This window comes from Myodes glareolus, chromosome 10, assembly GCF_982192425.1.
Source record: "Myodes glareolus chromosome 10, mMyoGla1.1, whole genome shotgun sequence".
Taxonomy (NCBI): Eukaryota; Metazoa; Chordata; class Mammalia; order Rodentia; family Cricetidae; genus Myodes; species Myodes glareolus.
The window spans coordinates 59111304-59130092 of record NC_142035.1 but is presented as its reverse complement, the minus strand read 5'-3'; the positions used below and the strand labels follow the sequence as shown (position 1 = coordinate 59130092).

Below are 18789 nucleotides of genomic sequence, written 5' to 3'. Positions count from 1 at the left end.
GGAAGTGGGGGAGCTTCGAGGGGCAAGGAGCAGTCTCAGCACGACCCTGAGCACAGAATCTCCAGTTGGGCGCACGCCTTGAGGTGTGTCTCCCTTGGGCGCCTGATGGCCTTGAACTCTGGATTAAGGGACTCAGACCAGAGAAAAGCCCCCAGAGAGTCAGAAGCCTTTGACCAGGAAGACAGAAACACGGAAAAAGTACGAGGAAGCGCGTGAAGGAGCAGTTGCAGCCCCTTCCTGTGCAGGTCAAGACCCTTGGATTGCATTGAAAGAATCCTTCAAAAGCCGGGGAGGGCACAGAGTTCAGAGGCGGAGCAATCCATCCCGCCTCCTCGAGGGCAGGTCGAGAGAGACAGTGGAGGTCTGACCCGAACCTTCCCTGAGACTTTAGGGGAACCGCACGCCTTCAGTGGCTGCAAGGACCGCGGGAGGCCCGCGCTTTCTCAGAAAGTGAAAGGAGTGGGCGGGGGGCGCGGCCGGGGCGGGGCCGGGCGGGCGTTGCCGAGGCTCCGCCCCGGGGCAGTCCCAAGCCCCGGGCGCTGAGCGTCTCCAGTCCCCGCCGCGCCGCGGGCTGGTGGGCTCGGCTGCTACTCCAGGTGTCGGGAGATGACCCTGCCCGGGCGCCCGACGGGCATGGCACGGCCACGGGGCGCAGGACCCTGCAGCCCTGGGCTGGAGCGGGCCCCGCGCCGGAGCGTCGGGGAGCTGCGCCTGCTCTTCGAGGCGCGCTGCGCCGCGGTCGCCGCCGCAGCAGCCGCAGGGGAGCCCCGGGCCCGCGGGGCCAAACGGCGTGGGGGACAAGTGCCCAACGGGCTCCCGCGGGCTGCCCCTGCCCCAGTGATCCCGCAGCTCACCGTGACAACCGAGGAAGACGTGGCTCCGGCCAGCCCCGGGCCGCCAGAGCGGGAAGGGGACTGGCTCCCGGCCGCTGGCTCGCACCTGCAGCAACCACGCCGCCTCTCCACCTCGTCCCTCTCTTCCACCGGCTCCTCGTCGTTGCTCGAGGACTCGGAGGACGATCTACTGAGCGACAGCGAGAGCCGGAGCCGCGGCAACGTGCAGCTGGAAGCTAGCGAGGACGTGGGGCAGGTACGGGCCGCGGGGGCGGGGCCAGCGGGGGCTGCGCGCCGGGGACTCGGCTCCCGGCTGTGCTGGGACCGGCTCGCGTTCTCCGCGGAGAGTCCAAGCCTCACTACTCGGGAGATACATGGGCGGGGGGGCGGAAAGGGACCCCAGGATGATCTCTGGCCTTGGCTCATTTTCGGGGGCTAGGCGGGCGATTGTGGTTGAGCGCTTGGGCGTCTAAAGGAGGGTGAGGAATACACGACCCACCGGGAGGGAGCCGGCGGGTCCGCGGGCGTAGCTGGGGAACTGTCAGGGCTGGGGAGATCAGAGCGGGGTAGCCTTGCCCCGGGAGCCCTGGGGGAGAAAGGGGCGCGTGAGCTCTTGCCTCTTTCTCCTCCCCCTCTCGGTGCCGCGGCCCCACCCCCGCCGTTGCCACGGTTTCCCTCTCCTGAGTGGGAGTGGAGCGGAGCTCCTGGCTCTGCTCCGGAGCCGCTGCCGTCTGCTCCCCGCGCGCTCACGAGGCGTGGACGCGGGAAGGGAGGGGCGCGGGACTGGGAGCTCTGGAACCGAGCGGAACCCAGATCCACCTGGTGCGCCCCCCGCCTCCCCCGGGCCTCCTGCTCCTAAGGGTGGTGGTGAAGAAGGTAAACTGAGGCTGATAGGAGACAGGAGTTTGCTTGTTAGTCGCTGCCTCTAGTAGGGTAGATGTTCCAGAGCCAGTTTAACCCTCCGCACCAGCTAGTGTGAAGTGAAGTCATGCGTGGTGTGGCCCTCCTAGGAGAGTAGGGCCATCCCTCACTTCCCACCCCTGTGCTGGAGATTGAACCCAGAGTCTCAAACACAGTAGGCAAACACCCTACCACTGAGTTTACATCCCCAGCCCGCTTTTATTCTGAGACAGTCTCACTAAATTGCCAAGTTAGATTGAGACACAGCAGGTAGCCCATTCAGGCCTCGAACTTGCTGTCGGCCTGCTTCGGTAATCTTCGTTTTAACCGTGGCCAGATACTTAAATTAACTGCCCGTGGACTGTGCACCGTTGCTCTAGATGCATTTTACCCAAGCGTTCCTCGAGTGGCGAGAGAGACCGGGAACACCCCGCACAGCTTCAGTACCCTCCAGCCCTGCCCTGGCGACTTGGAGTGAGAGTAAGACGCGCGCCTGCGTTGCCTAGACACCTTGAGAAGAGCGCTAAGGTGTGGCCTGGGCCTTCTGAACCGAGATCCCCACACACTGGGATCGGACCAAGGGAGGGAGGCTGTGTAACGACTCGAAGTACGGCTGTGACTCAGAGACTTACAATACCCAGAGAGGGGGGTGACACACAAGAGAAAGGGGGGAGCTCACAGCAGGGCTGTCGTCCCTCCTCCAGCTTCCTGTAGCCAGGTGTAGATGCGGGGGCTCAGTCACGAGTCCGCTGCGCCCCTCGCCCTGCCATGCCAGCGTACCCTCGGCGGGGTGGGCGTTCTTGAGGGGATTCTAGCCCAGGTACTGAGGCGACTGCGAGCGGTGGGAGGACCTCTGAAGAGCCTGGGCCGTAGATCGGCCACTCCCCTGCTCAAATCTCTGACACCTGAGAGGCGGGCCCCGGGGAAGGGCGCGACCGGTGAGCTGGGAGGACCCGGACTGGGACGCAGGCACACCCGCTTTCCTGTTCCGCCGAGGACCCATCTAAGTACTCAGGGAGAGGCTGAGCGGAGGAGGACCCGAAGTCCAAATCTGGGTGCAGTGTAGGTAGCCCCAGCAGGGGTCAGGACGTCGAGAACAAGCGGAAGTTAGCCATCCCTCGCAAGTTCTTTCCCACCCTTGGTGTCTCCGGGAGCCGGTCCAGATGGCCTCGCAGGGCCTTTTCAAACTCCCAGGCTGTGTCTTCCAGGCCTTCCCAACCCCCCAGCCCGCCGGGGCCTCCCCGAAGGCAAACAGCACCGGAGCTGCAGATAAGCCTGGAGCTGTTGACAGAGGCTGCCTGAGTCTGCGTGGAAGGGCCGGGAGCGGACTTTGCCTCACAGCAGGCTCCACAGCATGCCTGCCCAGGCCGCCCTTAAGGGCTTTCCCAGGCAGAACGGGTCCCACTGGCGGTTAAGGATGCACCTGGGGAAAGATATGGCGGCCGCACTCTAGGGCTGCCATCTAGCCATGTCTCACACCTAACTCGAGGCCCTGAAAGGATCTGCCTGCCTCAGCCAGGCTCTCTGACCTTCCCTTCTACTTCCCAGAGCTTGTCTAGCCTGCCCAGATAGGGCATGTAGGACTGGGCAGCTTCACTCCCTCCAGTGGCCTTTTCTCTGATGGAAGGAAAAGTCAGGACCAGGAAAATTGAGCAAGCCAAGGGAGAAGCTGGAAACCTACTCCAACTGCAGACGCTGTGACGCTGAGGCCTTGGCTGTCGCCTCAGACAATTGTGGGGGTGACCCCAAGCAGAGGAGAGGGCGTTTGGTTCTTAGGTGGTTTTATTCTCTCAATAACTCAGGCTAGGTAAGGAGGCCTGGATGCTGTCCCCTCCTGGACTCAGAACCCCCACACATCATTTTCCACTAATTATAGAGCAGAATTTAGGTTAACAGACTTCCTTTTTAAAAAGCAAATGCCCATGGGAAGGTAAAGTCGTGGGTCACTTATACCTTAGTGTAAATCATTTTGTAAATTTAAATTGATTGCTCTCCCCACCATCACCACAGGGAGTGCTAGTTTGATAGGGCAATTGGAACATGAGGAGGGGGTGGGGCTGGCAGGAGTTTCAGCCGGGGTTGGCCACTGCCTAGAGCAGTGGTTCTCAACCTTCCTAATGCTTTGATCCTTAAATACAGTTCTTCATGTGGTGGTGACCCCGGCCACAAAATTATTTCCATTGCTACTTCACAACTCGAATCTTGCTACCATTATGAATTGTAATGTAAATATCTGTTTTCAAATGGTCTTGGGCAACCTCTGTGAAAGGTTTGTTTGTCCCCCAAAGGGGTCGGGACCTCTGTTATAGAAGCGGGGAACTGGGTGGAAACTAAAGGCAGAGTGAAGGATGTAGTCTGGCAGGAGACAGGTGATCTGGGTTGATGGGAGGAGCAGACATCCCCAAGGCTTCCAAACAGAGCCTAGCCAAGGGAGGGTCTAAGGGTAGGACACAGCAAGTCCCTGCCTATAGAAAAACACTTTCTGCTCATCTGTCGGGGTGAGAAATTATCAGAGGGCCCTTCTGTGTCATTGGGGAGTCCTGGACACAAACTACCTGGCCTTTGTACCAAATGTCCAGGTGGCCTAAGGCTGTGGCTGTGTGTTGGTTGGTAGAAGCAGCCTCTGTATGGAGGGAGGGCTGGGATATACCTTCCCTGCTGTTGTTTATGAGCCAAATTCCTCACTCACCCACCAACCCGAGGACGATTCTCTAGCAGGCTCTCTGGATACATTCGTTTGTGAGTGTATTATGTTCCCTGCAGAAGGAATCACTCTTAAGAGGAAAGATGGCAGTGAGTTGGTTTCCACGGCACTTACCTCAACTGGTTCCATGTTTCACCATATCTGTTACGGGCAAGGGAGCTACACCTTGTCATAGGAAACCTCCGGTGGCGGCTGGGAGACTGAGCTGAGATAATGGACCTGGGAGCCCTTTGTTACCTGCACAGTTAGGATCCGCTGCTGTTTGCTTATGTGAGACCCACAAAACCAAGGCAGGGAAGAGACAAGCTGATACTCTTACCATACATTAACCGATCAGCCAAATGGTAGTATATACATTTTTTTAAAGATCCATCTTAAATGTTTCTCAGACTGGCCTCAAACTTCTAGGTTCACACCATCTTCCCTTTTCAGCCTCCCAGGTAGCTAGAACCACAGACATATGCCACCATGTCCAATCTACTCACTTCTACCAGGCTCCTCTCCACCTGCAAACCCCTTCACTGAAACCACAGGACCCCAAAGGAAGGGTGGTGCAGTTTCCCCACACAGCCTGGCTGGTCCTAGATCTCACTCTGTAGACCAAGCTAGCCTTGAACTCAAAGATCCACCTTCCTCTGCCTCGGAATTAAAGACATGCACCACCACCTCCAGCTTCCCCCAAAGTTTTGTTAGGCTTCTCAAACCACCCGAGCCTTTTGCCATCCTTAAACTAATCCTTTGGATGAAGGCAGTAGCGGAAGGCCCTCAGATCCATCCAAACCTTTGCAACACCCTGCAACTGTTTCATCGCGTGAGAGTGTCCTGTCACATGTATCCCATTTGATCCCCAAAAGGAAACTGCTAGAATGATTGGATCATGGTGAGGAAGCTGGGTTGAGAGAGAGTGTAAGCAGAGCCTAGGAATCTGGAAGCAGGTCATGAGGACGCTAACTTCTCTGAGTATTGATTTCCGTGGGTGGGACTAATAGCAGCTCAGATTCATGCTGTGTATGGGCATCGTGATCATGATTCTCAAGTTGGATGTGAAAGAAGAGTTTTAGGATGCTGCTGCTAAATACACATTGCTACATACATCACCTTCCTGGAATTTTACTTGAGGATTTGGGAGGAAGGGAGTTTTATAATAAAACTTGGATCTATTATGCAGCAAAATGCAAACCTTGTATGTATTTAAAGATTTATAAAAGAAGTTTTGAAAGATGTCATGTTTCTAGTGGGCTGCTTCTGGCTACACCCCCAGATCCCTGGGGATTGTACATGTGATCACGCCCTAGCGTGCCATGTTGGGAAAGGGAGAGCAGTGAAGGCTGTGGGAGGATGAGAAGGTGCCTGGTGTGCAGTAGGCAGTCAGTAAATGGCTCGTGTTAGGGCAGCCGCTACATCCTCCCGGAGGAAACAGACCCACACGGATGGCAGGCAGCACTGCTTGAACACGCTGAGCTAGAGAGTGAGCCAGGGCTGGAAGCGGCTGCTCACTCCCAACCCAGTGCTCCGCCACCAATCCCACCTCTTCCTCATAGGCAAGGGTTTTTCATCAGTAAACCACCTCCTTGTTTCTTACCCCCTTTTGGCAAGGAGGCTGGTTCCTGGGTTCTAGTGATTCCTGTAAAAGACAAGCATCTGTGGGACAAGGCTTCAGACAAGACACATACAAGAGCAAATCCCTGCCCATCAAAGAGCAGGTGCAGGACTGCTGAGTTTGGGATAGAAGGTGGAAAGGGCCGGGGTGTGTGGTGCTTTCGGGATTGAGCGGTAGCCAGAGTAATGGCCTTGAGGCCAGAGATGGCACACCCGCAAATACCTACACACACCTGCAGTTTTATCTAAGAGGAGAGGCCTTCAGCTTTGCATTTCACCTTCAGGCCTTAGGTTTTTCCATCCAGATCACAACCAAGGATGCCTTGGGCTTTTGACTTTCTCAGCTAGTAAGAAGTGCATGGGATTCTGGGGCAGCTAGGTGGTCTTAGGGAGCCTTGAGGCATTCTTTCATAAGCCTTGGCAGGCTGTCCTCTCTTCCCTGGTCCTGTGTAAAGGGTTGATTGTGATTGGTCTGCCTCCCTAAATGAGAGAATTAGGTCCCAAGTGAGTAAATTCAGTATCTAAATTTGGCCCAACTCTCTCCATGCCTAGGAATTGGATAAGGAGGGTCAAACTCAAGCCTCACTGGTTACAACAGTTCAGAAAGAGTAATTGCTTCCCCATTACACAGATGGGAAAAACCCAATACACAGAAGCATTTTTCTCAGGCCTCCTGAGGTCTTGGTAGAAATGCAGATTTTTAGTTCCAACCCTGGCTGACTCTGGATGTCCCTATGGGAGACCTCAGACTCAGCATCAAGGGTGGCCTTCAAGTGGTTCTGATAGCCACAAAGTTCAGAAACCTTACAGAAGAATTAAGTAACCTGCCCACTCAATGGCAGAGCTATGTTCAGCCCTAAGTCTTCTGCTGCTAAATCTCGGGCTCCTTTCAGACTTTTTGAGAAGCTAGAATGACCTTTCCCCTGCCGGTCTCAGCACCTGCCACACCGGCTCACAACACATTTTCTTTGGGTAGGTGACTGAGTGAGTAGCGAAGGCTTGGATCCGTCTGGTGGGGTGGAGTCAGGTTGGACTCCTGCACTAGAGGGGGAGGGCTTACACGGTAGAGAGATGCTGACCTACCTGGGCTTGTTGCTTTCAGAAAAGCCACTGGCAGAAGATCCGTACCATGGTCAACCTGCCCGTCATGAGCCCTTTCAAAAAGCGCTACTCTTGGGTGCAGTTAGCGGGGCACACAGGTGAGCATCAGTGCGGGTGGGTGAGGTGGTTGCGACAGGAAGGAGCTGGGCATTTCTAACTGGAGCCCTTCTACAGGGAGTTTCAAAGCGGCGGGCACCAGCGGCCTGATATTGAAGCGCAGTTCGGAGCCAGAACACTACTGCCTGGTGCGGCTGATGGCCGATGTGCTGCGCGGCTGTGTTCCCGCCTTCCATGGTGTAGTGGAGCGGGATGGTGAAAGCTACTTGCAGTTACAGGACCTGCTGGATGGCTTTGATGGCCCTTGCGTGCTTGACTGCAAGATGGGTGTCAGGTTTGTGTCCCCTCTCTTGGTCAGGCAGTATCAGTGAGGGAACCAAGGAACTGGGCTAAAAGCTCTCATGGGGGTCCTTCATGCTCTGGCCCCGACCTGCACCTCACAGAACTTACCTGGAGGAGGAGCTGACCAAAGCACGCGAAAAGCCCAAGCTGCGGAAGGACATGTATAAGAAGATGCTAGCGGTGGACCCTGAGGCACCTACTGAGGAAGAGCATGCGCAGCGCGCTGTCACCAAACCGCGCTACATGCAATGGCGCGAAGGCATCAGTTCCAGCACCACACTCGGCTTCCGCATCGAGGGCATCAAGGTGGGTTAAGCTTCCCTTGCTTTGCAAGGCTTTTCTTCTGCCCCAACTTCAGTGCTTATATGCCCTTTCTGCCCTCAACTGCCACCAGGAGACGCCCTCTGGTCGCCATCTCTTGTTCCCCAGAGGTTAAAGCCCCAGGGAGGTACCACTGCCCTTTGCATGATCCTCTCTCCTCTCAGATGGGTCCAGGTCCCTGATACTCCTTGCCCACCTCCTTCAGAAAGCCGACGGATCTTGCAGCACTGATTTCAAAACTACACGAAGCCGAGAGCAGGTGACTCGTGTCTTTGAGGAGTTCATGCAAGGAGATGCCGAAGTGCTGGTGAGAGGAGGTTCCCAGAACTCTGAAGTTTGGGCACACCTGTTTCCAAAAGTGCCTCTTGGTCCTTTTTTCTAACGTCCTTCCCTATGCTACCCCCAGGGGTCGCACTTCCCTCGCTGTACCGTAATTGTTTCACCTCTGCTCCTACGTGAGCACGTGGTGGGTTGTCTCTCCCTCCCCACAGCGTTTGTCAAGCTGAAATGCATCTCAATGTCAGTAGAGCCTCCCTTGGTGCGAGATTAATTTGTCCACACTAACCCTTCCAGAGGAGGTATCTGAACCGCCTACAACAGATCCGGGACACGCTGGAGATCTCAGATTTCTTTCGAAGGCATGAGGTAAGAGGTGGGTGGGCCGGGGGCTGGCTTTGTGCTTTGTGAAAGAGAGAACGGAAGGGGGGGCTCTCTGGGAGAAGCAGGTGGCCTGACTGCCATGGGGGCCGGCAGGTGATTGGCAGCTCACTCCTCTTCGTGCATGACCACTGTCATCGTGCTGGTGTATGGCTCATCGATTTTGGCAAGACCACGCCCCTCCCGGATGGCCAGATCCTGGATCATCGGAGACCCTGGGAGGAGGGCAACCGTGAGGACGGCTATTTGCTGGGGCTGGACAATCTCATTGGTATCTTGGCCAGCATGGCTGAGAGATGAGGCTGGGCCCATGTCCCCACCCCCCACTTGGGCCGGCTGGTCAGACAGATGTGGACCGGTGGCTGAATCCCCACCATGCATGCCGGCAACAGACTGGAACCCCGCTGGGCGGGCAGTTCACATGGTCCTGCAGGACCAGGTGCCATCCACTAAGGGGGTATACTACCAATACCAGGAGTTGGCCTCCACACAAGCCTGTGTCCCAGAGCCGAGTGACACTGGCTTACAGGAGGGGAAGGAAACAATGGGCTTCACCCTCAGTCCAGCTCTTCTCAAGTGGTTGCACCTCCCTAGAGGGGCCAGATCCAGAATTTTATTTCACAGGTGTACAGGCTGACTGGTCTACCCTCCTATGCTACAGTGGGCACCCTTGCTAATAAAGACACAGCTTCTGTGACTGAGGCTTCAGCCCCGTCAGCTCTGGTCCTCTCTTCCTTAGTTCCAGACTCAAGTCCACTCAGAACTGAAGAATGAGAAGGGGTTTGTTGTTGTTTTGTTTTTTAATTAGTATTAGAAACATTTTCATCTGGGGACGGGCCAGATGAAAGATATGTATGGGGAGAGCACAGTCTGGGATTCTCAACTGAGTTCTGCAGTGGGCTGGTGGGTGGCCTCAGGTTCCAAAGACTGCGAGTGGCCAGGCCCTTCCCTAAGAGCCTTTGGACTGATTTCCAGTGTGGAAAGGTCAGACCCCCAGGACAGCCTGGAAACATGTCTGAACATGCAGGGCAAACTGCAAGGGGCAGAGGCTACTGGACTAACAAGTCATCTAGATGCCTGGAAAGGAATGCAAGGAGGAGCCATTGCTGAAGTTAACACCTAAATCTTCACCCTTAGGGCTCCTTGGGGTCCAAGAGCCATAGGTGGGGTTCCAAAGGTTCTGAGGTCGGAGGCATCTGGATTTGAGGACCTTGAGGCCAGAGGGCAGCCATGAGCCAAGGAGGCCTCCTCCCCAGCTTTTCAAGTTCTCTGAACTCAGCTGCAGGGCCTGTGGGGATCTAAGACCCTCCAGCGACCTGTTTCCCAGGCCAGAGGCCCCTTCTTCCTCTAGAATGGGCCCTGGTTCCACCGGCACGGGTGAATTCAGCACATCAGGGTCCTATAATGGGAGAGTGGGAGAACAGGCTTTGTTCCGGTCCTACAGAACCAGGATAGTTAGAGGGGATTCAAAGGCTATGTGAGAGTGGCGGAGGGGCGGAGGCACACCTGAGTGCAGTATTGAAGGCGCTCCAAGATGCTGGCAAAGTCAGGGCGGAGCTCAGGTTGGTGCTGCCAACACTGGGTCATGATTCTGTACCTAGGGAGAGACAGGAGTTCATGCCTCCTAAAACCTTGAGGGACCTCCCTCCCCGGGTAACATTGTTCACTCACACTGGCCCAGGGCAGTTCCTAGGAGGGTCCATCCGGTTCCCTGTGACAATGAAGTCTAGGACCTCCTGGTTGGTGTGCCCGGGGTAGGGCATATAACCCAATGAGAAGATCTCCCAGAGCAGGACCCCAAAAGACCTGTACCACGGGTGGGAGGAACAAACCCATCAACTATAGCCTTGTCTTAAGGTGGGATCACCTTAAGGGCAGAGGAGGGGAACACAAGGGAGCCACGCTGTCACCAGGAGTCTGTCTTGGATGTGAAAATGCCCTCCAGGAGAGCTTCTGGGGGCATCCATTTGACAGGGAGCAAGGCCCGGCCCCCCTTGCGGTAATAACTGGCCCTGTAGGAAGGAGAGAGAATGTGATGAGATTTTTCAGATGCTGTCCAGTGAGTCTCCTTGGCACAGTAGCGTTCCCACCTCCCCAACTCCTGCTCACCGGTAGATATCTCTTGCCATCCCAAAGTCTCCGATCTTAGCCACTCTGCCGGGTCCAGTGCAGCTCAGTAGACAGTTCCGGGCGGCAATGTCTCTGTAGAACAGACAACATAATCACTGTGAGAACTTAGCTGCTCTGGCTCTTCCTGATCTGTTTCTTTAAAAGTTGTCTATGGGGATCTTCTTTGAGGGGACAAGTTGGGGCGGAGGGTCTCCTGAGTCAGGATTGCTTCCAACCTGTGGATGAAGTGGTTTTCTTCCAGGTAGTGGCAGCCCTGGGCTATATCCTGGGCCAGCTGCAACAGATCCTGCATGGCCAGAGGTGATGGCTGGCTCTGGATTGGGAAGAAGGTACCTAAATTGATCCTGGCCTTAGGACAAATGGTCAGGGTCTTGGCAGGGTCTGGGGAGCGCCGAGAAGGGTCTCACCGGGTGCGCTCTGCTGTGTCTCAGAAAACTCTTCATATCCCCGCCAGACATCAGCTCCAGCAGAATGAGGCGAGGGGCAGCCTGGAAGCTGAGCCCCACACAGCGAACGATGTTCTGATGGCTGAACTTGCTGGGTGGGAACGGTGCACATACCCCATCATCAGTGGGGAGACGAGCATGCTCTAGACCCCATTAAACTACAGAAGACCTCCATGCCCTAGAATGCTACCTCTCAGCACTAAAGAGAGGAGAGGCTATCCCTGTAGGCAGGTCCTGCCTCCCACCACACCCTCCTGCCTGCCCTCAGGGGCACCTGATGATGAGAGCCTCCATGAGAAAGTCCAGCTCATCCTGGCAGGAGCAGAGCTCTGGCAGTGTCTGGGAAGGGAAAGTAGAACATCCCTGCGCTTTGGCTGAGTGCTTTAGGAGGGTGATAAGCAAAGGCTGTCGCGCCAGTCCATCCCTCCATGGTGTCCACTCCAACCAGAGACCCTACCCCTTCTCACCTTGATAGCCACCTGCAGAGGGCTGGAGTCCCCAGGAAGGCCAAAGACTAGTCCCTCATACACCTCCCCAAAGGCACCATGGCCAAGGGCTCTACAAGAAAACAAGTTGGTAGGGAGTGGGTGGTCTGTAGAAGGAATAGGGCCCCTTTATCTCTTTGGTTCCCACCCCGTATGTCCAGATGACCTTTTCTGAGCTCTCTCTGGGTCATAGATGTTCTCAGGCACAAGCTAGCAAAGATAATGCTGCCGCACAGAGCTGGGGCAGAAGAGAGGGCAGGTGGGGCCCGAGTCAGGGTGCTAATGGGATAAGGACCCCTCCCTGTGCTAATGCAGACCCTCCTGGAAAAAGGCAACCTGTGGGTTCCAGACAGTCATGTTCCCAGGTCTCTGCACCGCAGCACTGGGGCAAAAGCTGACCCCTTTACATGTTACTTTGCTTTTCGGAGCTTGTGGAGTTTCCATCTCTGTATTAGGGATTCGCGTTGTGTGCTCAGTGGGACTGATTCATAGGCACCATGACAGGAGGAAGGACGGGGGAGGAAGGGGGTTCAGGGAGCACAGCATCAGGAGTGAGGACTCACCTGAGAAAAGTAACATTGCCCGGGGAAACCTCAGTTAGCCCTGGGGGCAGAGGCCAGGGCTGGGCAGGGCTGAGCCCCACCTGACAGTAATAGGGGTTGGGAGCTGTCCTGATGGCAGAGGTGCGAAGCTTGCTCAGGTCAAGCTCAGGGCCCGGCAGCCTGGTCCCCCACAGGTTCTGCCACTTCCTCTGGTTCACTAGGGGCGAGAAGAACAGAGGAATATCCTCTGCCTGCACCCATTAGGCCCACTCTGCCTCCCTGTACCCAGAACACCTTTCTAAAAGTCCTTTCAAATACACATTTTCCCCATGACTCCCCAGCTTCTACGCCAAGTCTAGGGGAATCTACCATTGTTTTGTGGGAGTAAGGGCCCTGAAGTCAGCTACACTTGCCCTGGAACCACAAAGAAGCTCATCACAGCCTAGTAGAGGAGCTTAGTAGAGGAGGGCCAGCCGGCCTCAGCCATGCCTGCTAGATATGCCTACCTAGAAGGAGGACTCCACACATCAGAAGGAGACTCAGTGTCAAGGCTGCCACTAGAGCTCCCAGCAGAATCAGAGGGCTGGCAGTGGTTGGCCGATCTAGGGAGAAAGAACGTCATCTCCAGCAGGGAGCAGGAGGCTCCGCTGACCTCTACCCTCAAGTAGTTTTATTTGTTTCGTGGAGTTTTTGTTGGTTTCTGAGAGAGGGTCTCCCAGTGTGGTGCAGGTAGCCTCACAGTCTCACCTCTGCTTCAGCCTACCCACTGCTGGGATTACAGATGTGTGCGACCTGATCTGGATACCCTTAAATCTTACCCCTGCTTCAAGACTCAGCTCAGTGTTTACTTTTCCATGATGCCACCCACCTAGACAAAAGCAACTCTCCCTCCTCAGAATCTCTTAACTATTTGATACCTTCCATAGCAACTGCCATTTTTAGACACAGATCTATATCTAAATATCCATCTTGCCTCCCACACTGGCCTACATGTTCTTGACAGTGGAGTGTGCCCTGATGCGTTTCCAATCCTCTACCTGGAACTCCATAGAGTGCCTGGCACACAACTGGCCTTTACACTGTCTTTTCCAGTGCCCTTCTGCTCCACCAGCCTGTGTGTGACCCAGCAGTCAGACTGAGGGCAAAGACAAGACATACCCATGCAAGTGACATTATCCGCAGCCAGTTCCATGCCCTCTGGGCATATGCATTCAGTCATCTGGAGCTCTGCCTGCCACTGGCAGTCTTTGGAAGTGCAGTGACTGCAGTTGGGGTGCTTTCGGATTTCCACCTCCCCATGGCCCTCTGTGACTGTGAGCGAAAGGTGAGATATGGGGGGTGGGAGCTAGGGATAAGCATGGGCCTGTGCGGACTTTCCAGACACTGGCTTAATTCTAGCGTAGGAGTTTAGGGTAGTAGCAGTACCAACCACACCCACACAACACGCAGGGTGAGGACAGAGCCTGGGGACTTTTTTCTTCCATTGATTTTATTCAGAGGCAGAGATAGGCAGGCATGCACACGCTTACGAAAGTCAGAGTTCAGTTTTCTCCTTCCACCGTGGATTTGGAGCAACAAACTCAGATTACCAGGCTGAAGAGGTTTTACCTGCTGAGCCATCTTGGTGGCCCAGCCTAGGGGACCTCAGTCAAGCCTGTACATTACACTTCCTTGAGCCCTGAGGTGTGTGGGGAGAATTCACAGCAAGGATACTTGACTAGCAGTCGACGATACCTGTACTAACGCCACAGCTCACAGATGTTCCCAAATGTTCCTGCGCCATTTAAGAACTGGGTATCTCAGCTCAGCGCAGATGGCACCTATGGTTGTGGGTCCAGGGATCGAGGGGATGGCTGGCCAGGCTGAGAGGTAGGAGGCTGGGGCAAATACCTGCCAAAGGCTGCAGATAGAGCTCACTGCTGGGGTGTATGAAGGATACGCCATCTTCCCCATCAGCCCAGAGGATGTCAGACTCTGAGGTGTCGCCACCTTGAAATTGAGAGTGATAGTGGTTTAGCTACAAAGGGGGAGAGGGTGGAAGAGGAGCACACAGCTGCCTCCCTCGCAGTTGGGAAGCTGGTTTAGGAAGAGCAGGAAAGCTATGATCGCCCCCTATAAATCCTGTACGGCCTTCTCGACAATAGCATTGCCTTACAGGTACCGAGGGGCTAGAGAAGCGGGGACTGGCTGTTCTGCTGAAAGCCAAAGATGGGCAAAGCCTGGTTTGGATATCCTTTATCTGAGCCCCTCCAGCCCCATGTACTCAGCTGAGTTCAACCCACAAATTCCATTTCTGTGTGAACAAAGAGATGTGTCATTAAAGTATCTATGAAGAGTCCAGTCCTGATAGATCAGGGGTTCCACTTCTTTACATCAGTGTCCCCAAACTCTGGACCATTAGGACCAATTAAAAGAGATGCCCAGCACCCTCCCCTGGAGTCATAGATTCTGGAGACTGGCCATGCATTTCTCTTTAAAATTAACCAAAGTAATTAATTTTTAATTAAAAAAATAAAATAAAATTTGTATATTATTGTACCAAGTATGATGCTTTGAGATATGTATGCATTGTGCAATCACTTATGCCAATCAACATATGTACTGTTGATAGTAAGAACATCTCAAATCTACTCTTAGCCATTTTGTTATTGGGACTAGGGATGTAGCCTAGTGGTAGAGCGCTTCCCTGCATGCCCATGGCCCTGAGTTTGACCCACAGGCTGGGTTTTATCTCCTACACTGACAGAACCAAAAACTTTGTTATTAATTGTGGTCTCCATACTGAACTAAAGATAACTTAAATTGACTTATTCTAATTAAATTCCTTTCTAGCGTTTGACCGACATCTCCCCTGTTTCCAACCCTGCATTTGCATTTCTAACAACTCTTGTGGTGACTCTTGGAGAAGTACTGACATCTTTGCCCTCCCCCTTCGCAGCTCAGCTTGCTAACGAGGCCGGCCCTAAATTCCTTTGATTTTGGCAGAGTGAGGACTGGTTCGGTTTGCAGCTGATTTGGGCTTTTTTTTTTTTTTTTTAAGTTAGGGTCTCGCCGTGGGGCCCTGGATGGTCTGGAACTTAAAGAGATCTGCCTCTCTCTGCTTCCCAAGCACGGGGTTCAAGGACTGTACCACCAAGACTGGCTAATTTGGCGGTTTGTAAAAGACAAAACAAAACCAGCCTGTAGTCCAGCCTCAAACTCTCTGTCCTCAAACTCTCTCTGTTGCTCTGTTGTGACTTAGCTAGAAATCCTTCAACCTCCACTAGGCAGGCGAATGTGCCACCAAGCCCAGGTTTGATCTCCTTTCTAAGAGCACCTACTGTGGCTTGTCAGCGTGAAGAGTGGGGCTTTCCTCACCCAGTTTCTGAAAAGTTCAGGCCAGGTTCTTAGTCTCTACCCTCACATCACCAGGACTGCCCGGCTCCCCTCCCCAAGGGAGCACCTACCCCGGTAGCCGCCGCCGCCGCCGCCCGCCGAGCAAGCCCCGCCGCCGCCCCCGAAGCCTCCGGCCGCCGCCCAGCGGAGCGTGGCCCAGGCCTCCGCGCAGCCCTCGCCGCCCTCGGCCCCTTCCTGCAGTGAGCGTCCGTCCTGCGGAGAGGGGGCCCGCGACGTCCAGCCGCCTCCTCCGCCTGCGAAGCGACAGCGGGCGACTAGCAGCGGCAGTGCGTGGCGGCTAGCCTCTCCCCTCCGCCCCGCGCGCTCACCTGCCGCGCCCCCTCTCCCGCCGCTCCCAGGCGCCGCCGCGCGGTTCTCCAGTTTCTCGGGGGCCGCCTGAGTCCGACCACGGTCATGTCGCCTCCAGTAGGCCCTCCCGCCGCCTCCCGCCGCCACCAGCAGCGGCTCCGGTTCCCCCGCGCGCAACTACGGGGCCAGCGGCCGGTCAAGGGCCGTGTCCGTGGACTGAGGGACCCCCGGGAACCCAGACAGAGAGGGGAGCCCGGGACTCCAACGCCCAGCTAGGGGTAGAGGCGACCAGCACCCGGTGCACCTACCCGGAAGATGTAGGTGGCACCCCCGCCACCCCCGCCCCCGCCGGCCCAGCGTCTCCAGCCTGGGACCCTTTCGGTCTCATCCGTTGCCGCATGTTCTCCAGTGGCCCAAGACTCTCCCAGACAGACGAGCTGGCTCTCAGGGCTCCCCTGAGTGGCACCAAGGTGGAAATCTGCGTGACCAGGGACCTCCCCCACACTCCAAGTGCTGGTATCCAGGCACCAAGGACGCCTTCGCCTGCTCTTGACCCGGGCGCCCCTTAGCCCTCGCTGCACTTACTCCGGGACAGGCGTCCTCGCCCTGCTGCCCCACAAGGATGTACAACGGCTCCCCGCGACGAAGGAAGAAAAGCGCTGAGAGGAAGATGCCGTGCGCCCGGGACAGGTGGTTTCTGGCGCCTTTGCCGCCGGCGGCTCCGTAGGCGGAGATCCTGCCGGGAGAGGACGCAGGGTTTCGCGCCTCGGTCCTGGGCCAGGCTGCGGCGCGAGGTCGGAAACCCGCGGCTGCGAAACTTGCTAAGTGGCTTAGTGTGATCGACTGTGAAGGATGGGCAGACTGGGTTTGCAGTTAGGTTCCGCGCCCATTTCAGGAGTGATAATGGGGATGGCGGGAAAGGGTCAAGCCGGGTTTGGAGTCACTGCTGATTAGGCGGCCGTCCTGGGGATGCTAACAGGATCCCTGCTACCGGCTAGCTAACACGGACCCTGTTGCTACACTTCTAGTGAGTGACACTAGGCACCGCTGCGGAATACTTTAAGACAAAAAGGGATGGTGCTCTGGGTCCTGTTTCCCCGGACTGTAGCACCTTAGCCGAGCAGGTGACTGCCACCCTCGCCCTTGCCAGGCACTTACAGATACTGGCCGGTGTCTGGCGCCCGCCACAGCTGCACGCCTTTCAGCGGCCCGGCAGCTCCCACCGTCACCATCACGCTGCTTCCTGTGTATGCCCCGTCGCACTGTGTTTGTGTGGGCCCCCGCCGGCCGCTGGCGCCACAGGTGTTAAACACCCAAGGCCCCCGCGTGCCTAGGTGCAAGGGAGAAGGAAATAGTGGAATTCCTGTCCGGGCTTAGGGTCTGTTGATGGTGAGCGAAGAAAAGGGAGGAATCGGAAGCTCACCTAGAGGATTTGGATGGGAAGCTGGCTCGGCTCTACTAGAGGTGGGGGTGACTTTCTGCTCCTGGGAATTGGAGACTAGCACCAGCAAGGGCGAGGATGTTAGAAAGGGGGCCTGGAACTCCGGGTTGGAGCAAAGAATAGTTCCTGAAAGGCGGCAGGGGGGAAGCGGGGTTAGAAGAAGGTGCAGAATATGAAGAGACGTAAGAGATTGATGGCCACTCAACAGTGTCCTGCTTGCAGCCACACCCCTAATACCATCCAGAGGGCGCACACCAGAACCTGAAACAGCCAGAGTCCCAACCAGGTAGCCCAGGGTCCTGCAAGGTGTCTGTATATATCAGGTTCTCCGTTTCAGAGTTCTTCTCACTGAGTAATTTGGGGGCTGCACCGTGCCCAGCTGTACAGCACCCCCTCCCCTTTCCTCCATTTAGATTGGTGTCCTTACTCCCAGGTAGTGCCAAGGCCCACCCGGTTCTTAGATTTGTACGTGCTCTGCGCTTCCCTTGCTGCACTCTAGAAGCACAGACCAGAGAGTTCTGGTTCGAGGCCGCCTTAGAAGGAACCAGTGAGACCTGGTCTGTTTCGGACGCAGCCCCAACTCTAGGTGTCTCTGGTTGGTTGGCACCCTAACCACCAACAGTACTTACCGGCAGCTCCCAGCCACAGCAGCAGCCTGCAGGAGCAGCCCATCGCCCTATCCGTTGGGTCCAGCTAAGGATGTAGTCTCAGAGCCACCCCCACTACCCGGCAGACCAGGAGCTGGTCTGGCTACGCCCAATGGCGTAAGAGGAGGAAATGGAGCAAGAGGAGGAAAAGGCGGGGCATGTGGGCAAGCTTCCGGGTGGAGCCTTGCTGAATTCCCACCCAGAGTCTCAGTCACAAGCCACTGTCTCATCTGCTGGCCACCCTAAGAATCAGGGTGAGTTGGTGATAGGAGAAAAAAGTTGGCCCCACTCTATTCGTCTGAGATAACCGCCTGGATGGCAGCAAGCCACATCCTAGCATTTGGCAGTGGCTTCTGTGGGTTTCAGGATAGGAACAGAGCGAATGGCTTTATTGGTAGCAGTGTTAATGTGTGTGAATGGTCACACGTGGGAAGTATGTGGAACCAGGTTGGCCTTCAGAGACCCACCTGCCTCCTGAGTGCTGAGATCAATGGCGTATGCCGCATTGCCTTGCAGGAAATACTCTCTAAACTGTCCCCAGTAAGGCATTATTGCTCGCCATTGCTGTGGCTATCAGTGCCTTTCTGACCACATGACTTTCTGGTTCCACTGTCCTGTGCATAACTTGTTACTGCCAGGACTGGACAAAGTGTCTGAGAACTCCAGCTGGGTAGCTCTCCCTGCTACTCTAACACCCGCCAGGTGGAGAAAGTCAAGGTGATCCTCTGCCAACAAACTGAACGCCAGCCTGGGCTACAGGAGACTTCCTCTAAGAAAGCTAATCACGATTTAGAGCTGTCAGGGGATCCAAGTGCTCCACCCTAGGCAATGCAGAGCAGCACAGCCACGGTCCACACCTGTCAATCTCACGGTAGGACACTTGGGTCACGAGTGCTCAGT

At 55.7% G+C, this 18789-nt stretch overlaps 2 protein-coding genes across 2 annotated transcripts; one reads left to right on the top strand and one right to left on the bottom strand.

Annotated features, from left to right (window-relative positions):
* The first annotated feature begins 549 nt into the window (after positions 1–549).
* Itpka (inositol-trisphosphate 3-kinase A) lies at positions 550–9231 on the top strand. The gene is made up of 7 exons (XM_087911295.1): positions 550–1089; positions 7139–7235; positions 7312–7528; positions 7638–7842; positions 8063–8164; positions 8431–8502; positions 8611–9231. Exons 1-7 carry the CDS (start codon positions 607–609, stop codon positions 8812–8814), a joined length of 1380 nt encoding a protein of 459 aa, XP_087767421.1. The 5' UTR covers positions 550–606; the 3' UTR covers positions 8815–9231.
* Positions 9232–9295: 64 nt separating this feature from the next.
* Positions 9296–18003, bottom strand: Ltk (leukocyte receptor tyrosine kinase). Its single transcript, XM_085696445.2, has 20 exons — positions 17872–18003; positions 17229–17368; positions 16960–17135; positions 16387–16537; positions 16110–16256; positions 15822–15978; positions 15564–15746; positions 14008–14106; positions 13276–13428; positions 12624–12719; positions 12139–12334; positions 11558–11648; positions 11365–11429; positions 11052–11181; positions 10860–10957; positions 10624–10716; positions 10425–10526; positions 10186–10320; positions 10021–10111; positions 9296–9913 (listed from the first exon to the last, which is right to left on the bottom strand). Exons 1-20 carry the CDS (start codon positions 17912–17914, stop codon positions 9584–9586), a joined length of 2676 nt encoding a protein of 891 aa, XP_085552571.2. The 5' UTR covers positions 17915–18003; the 3' UTR covers positions 9296–9583.
* Between the last annotated feature and the right edge of the window lie 786 nt (positions 18004–18789).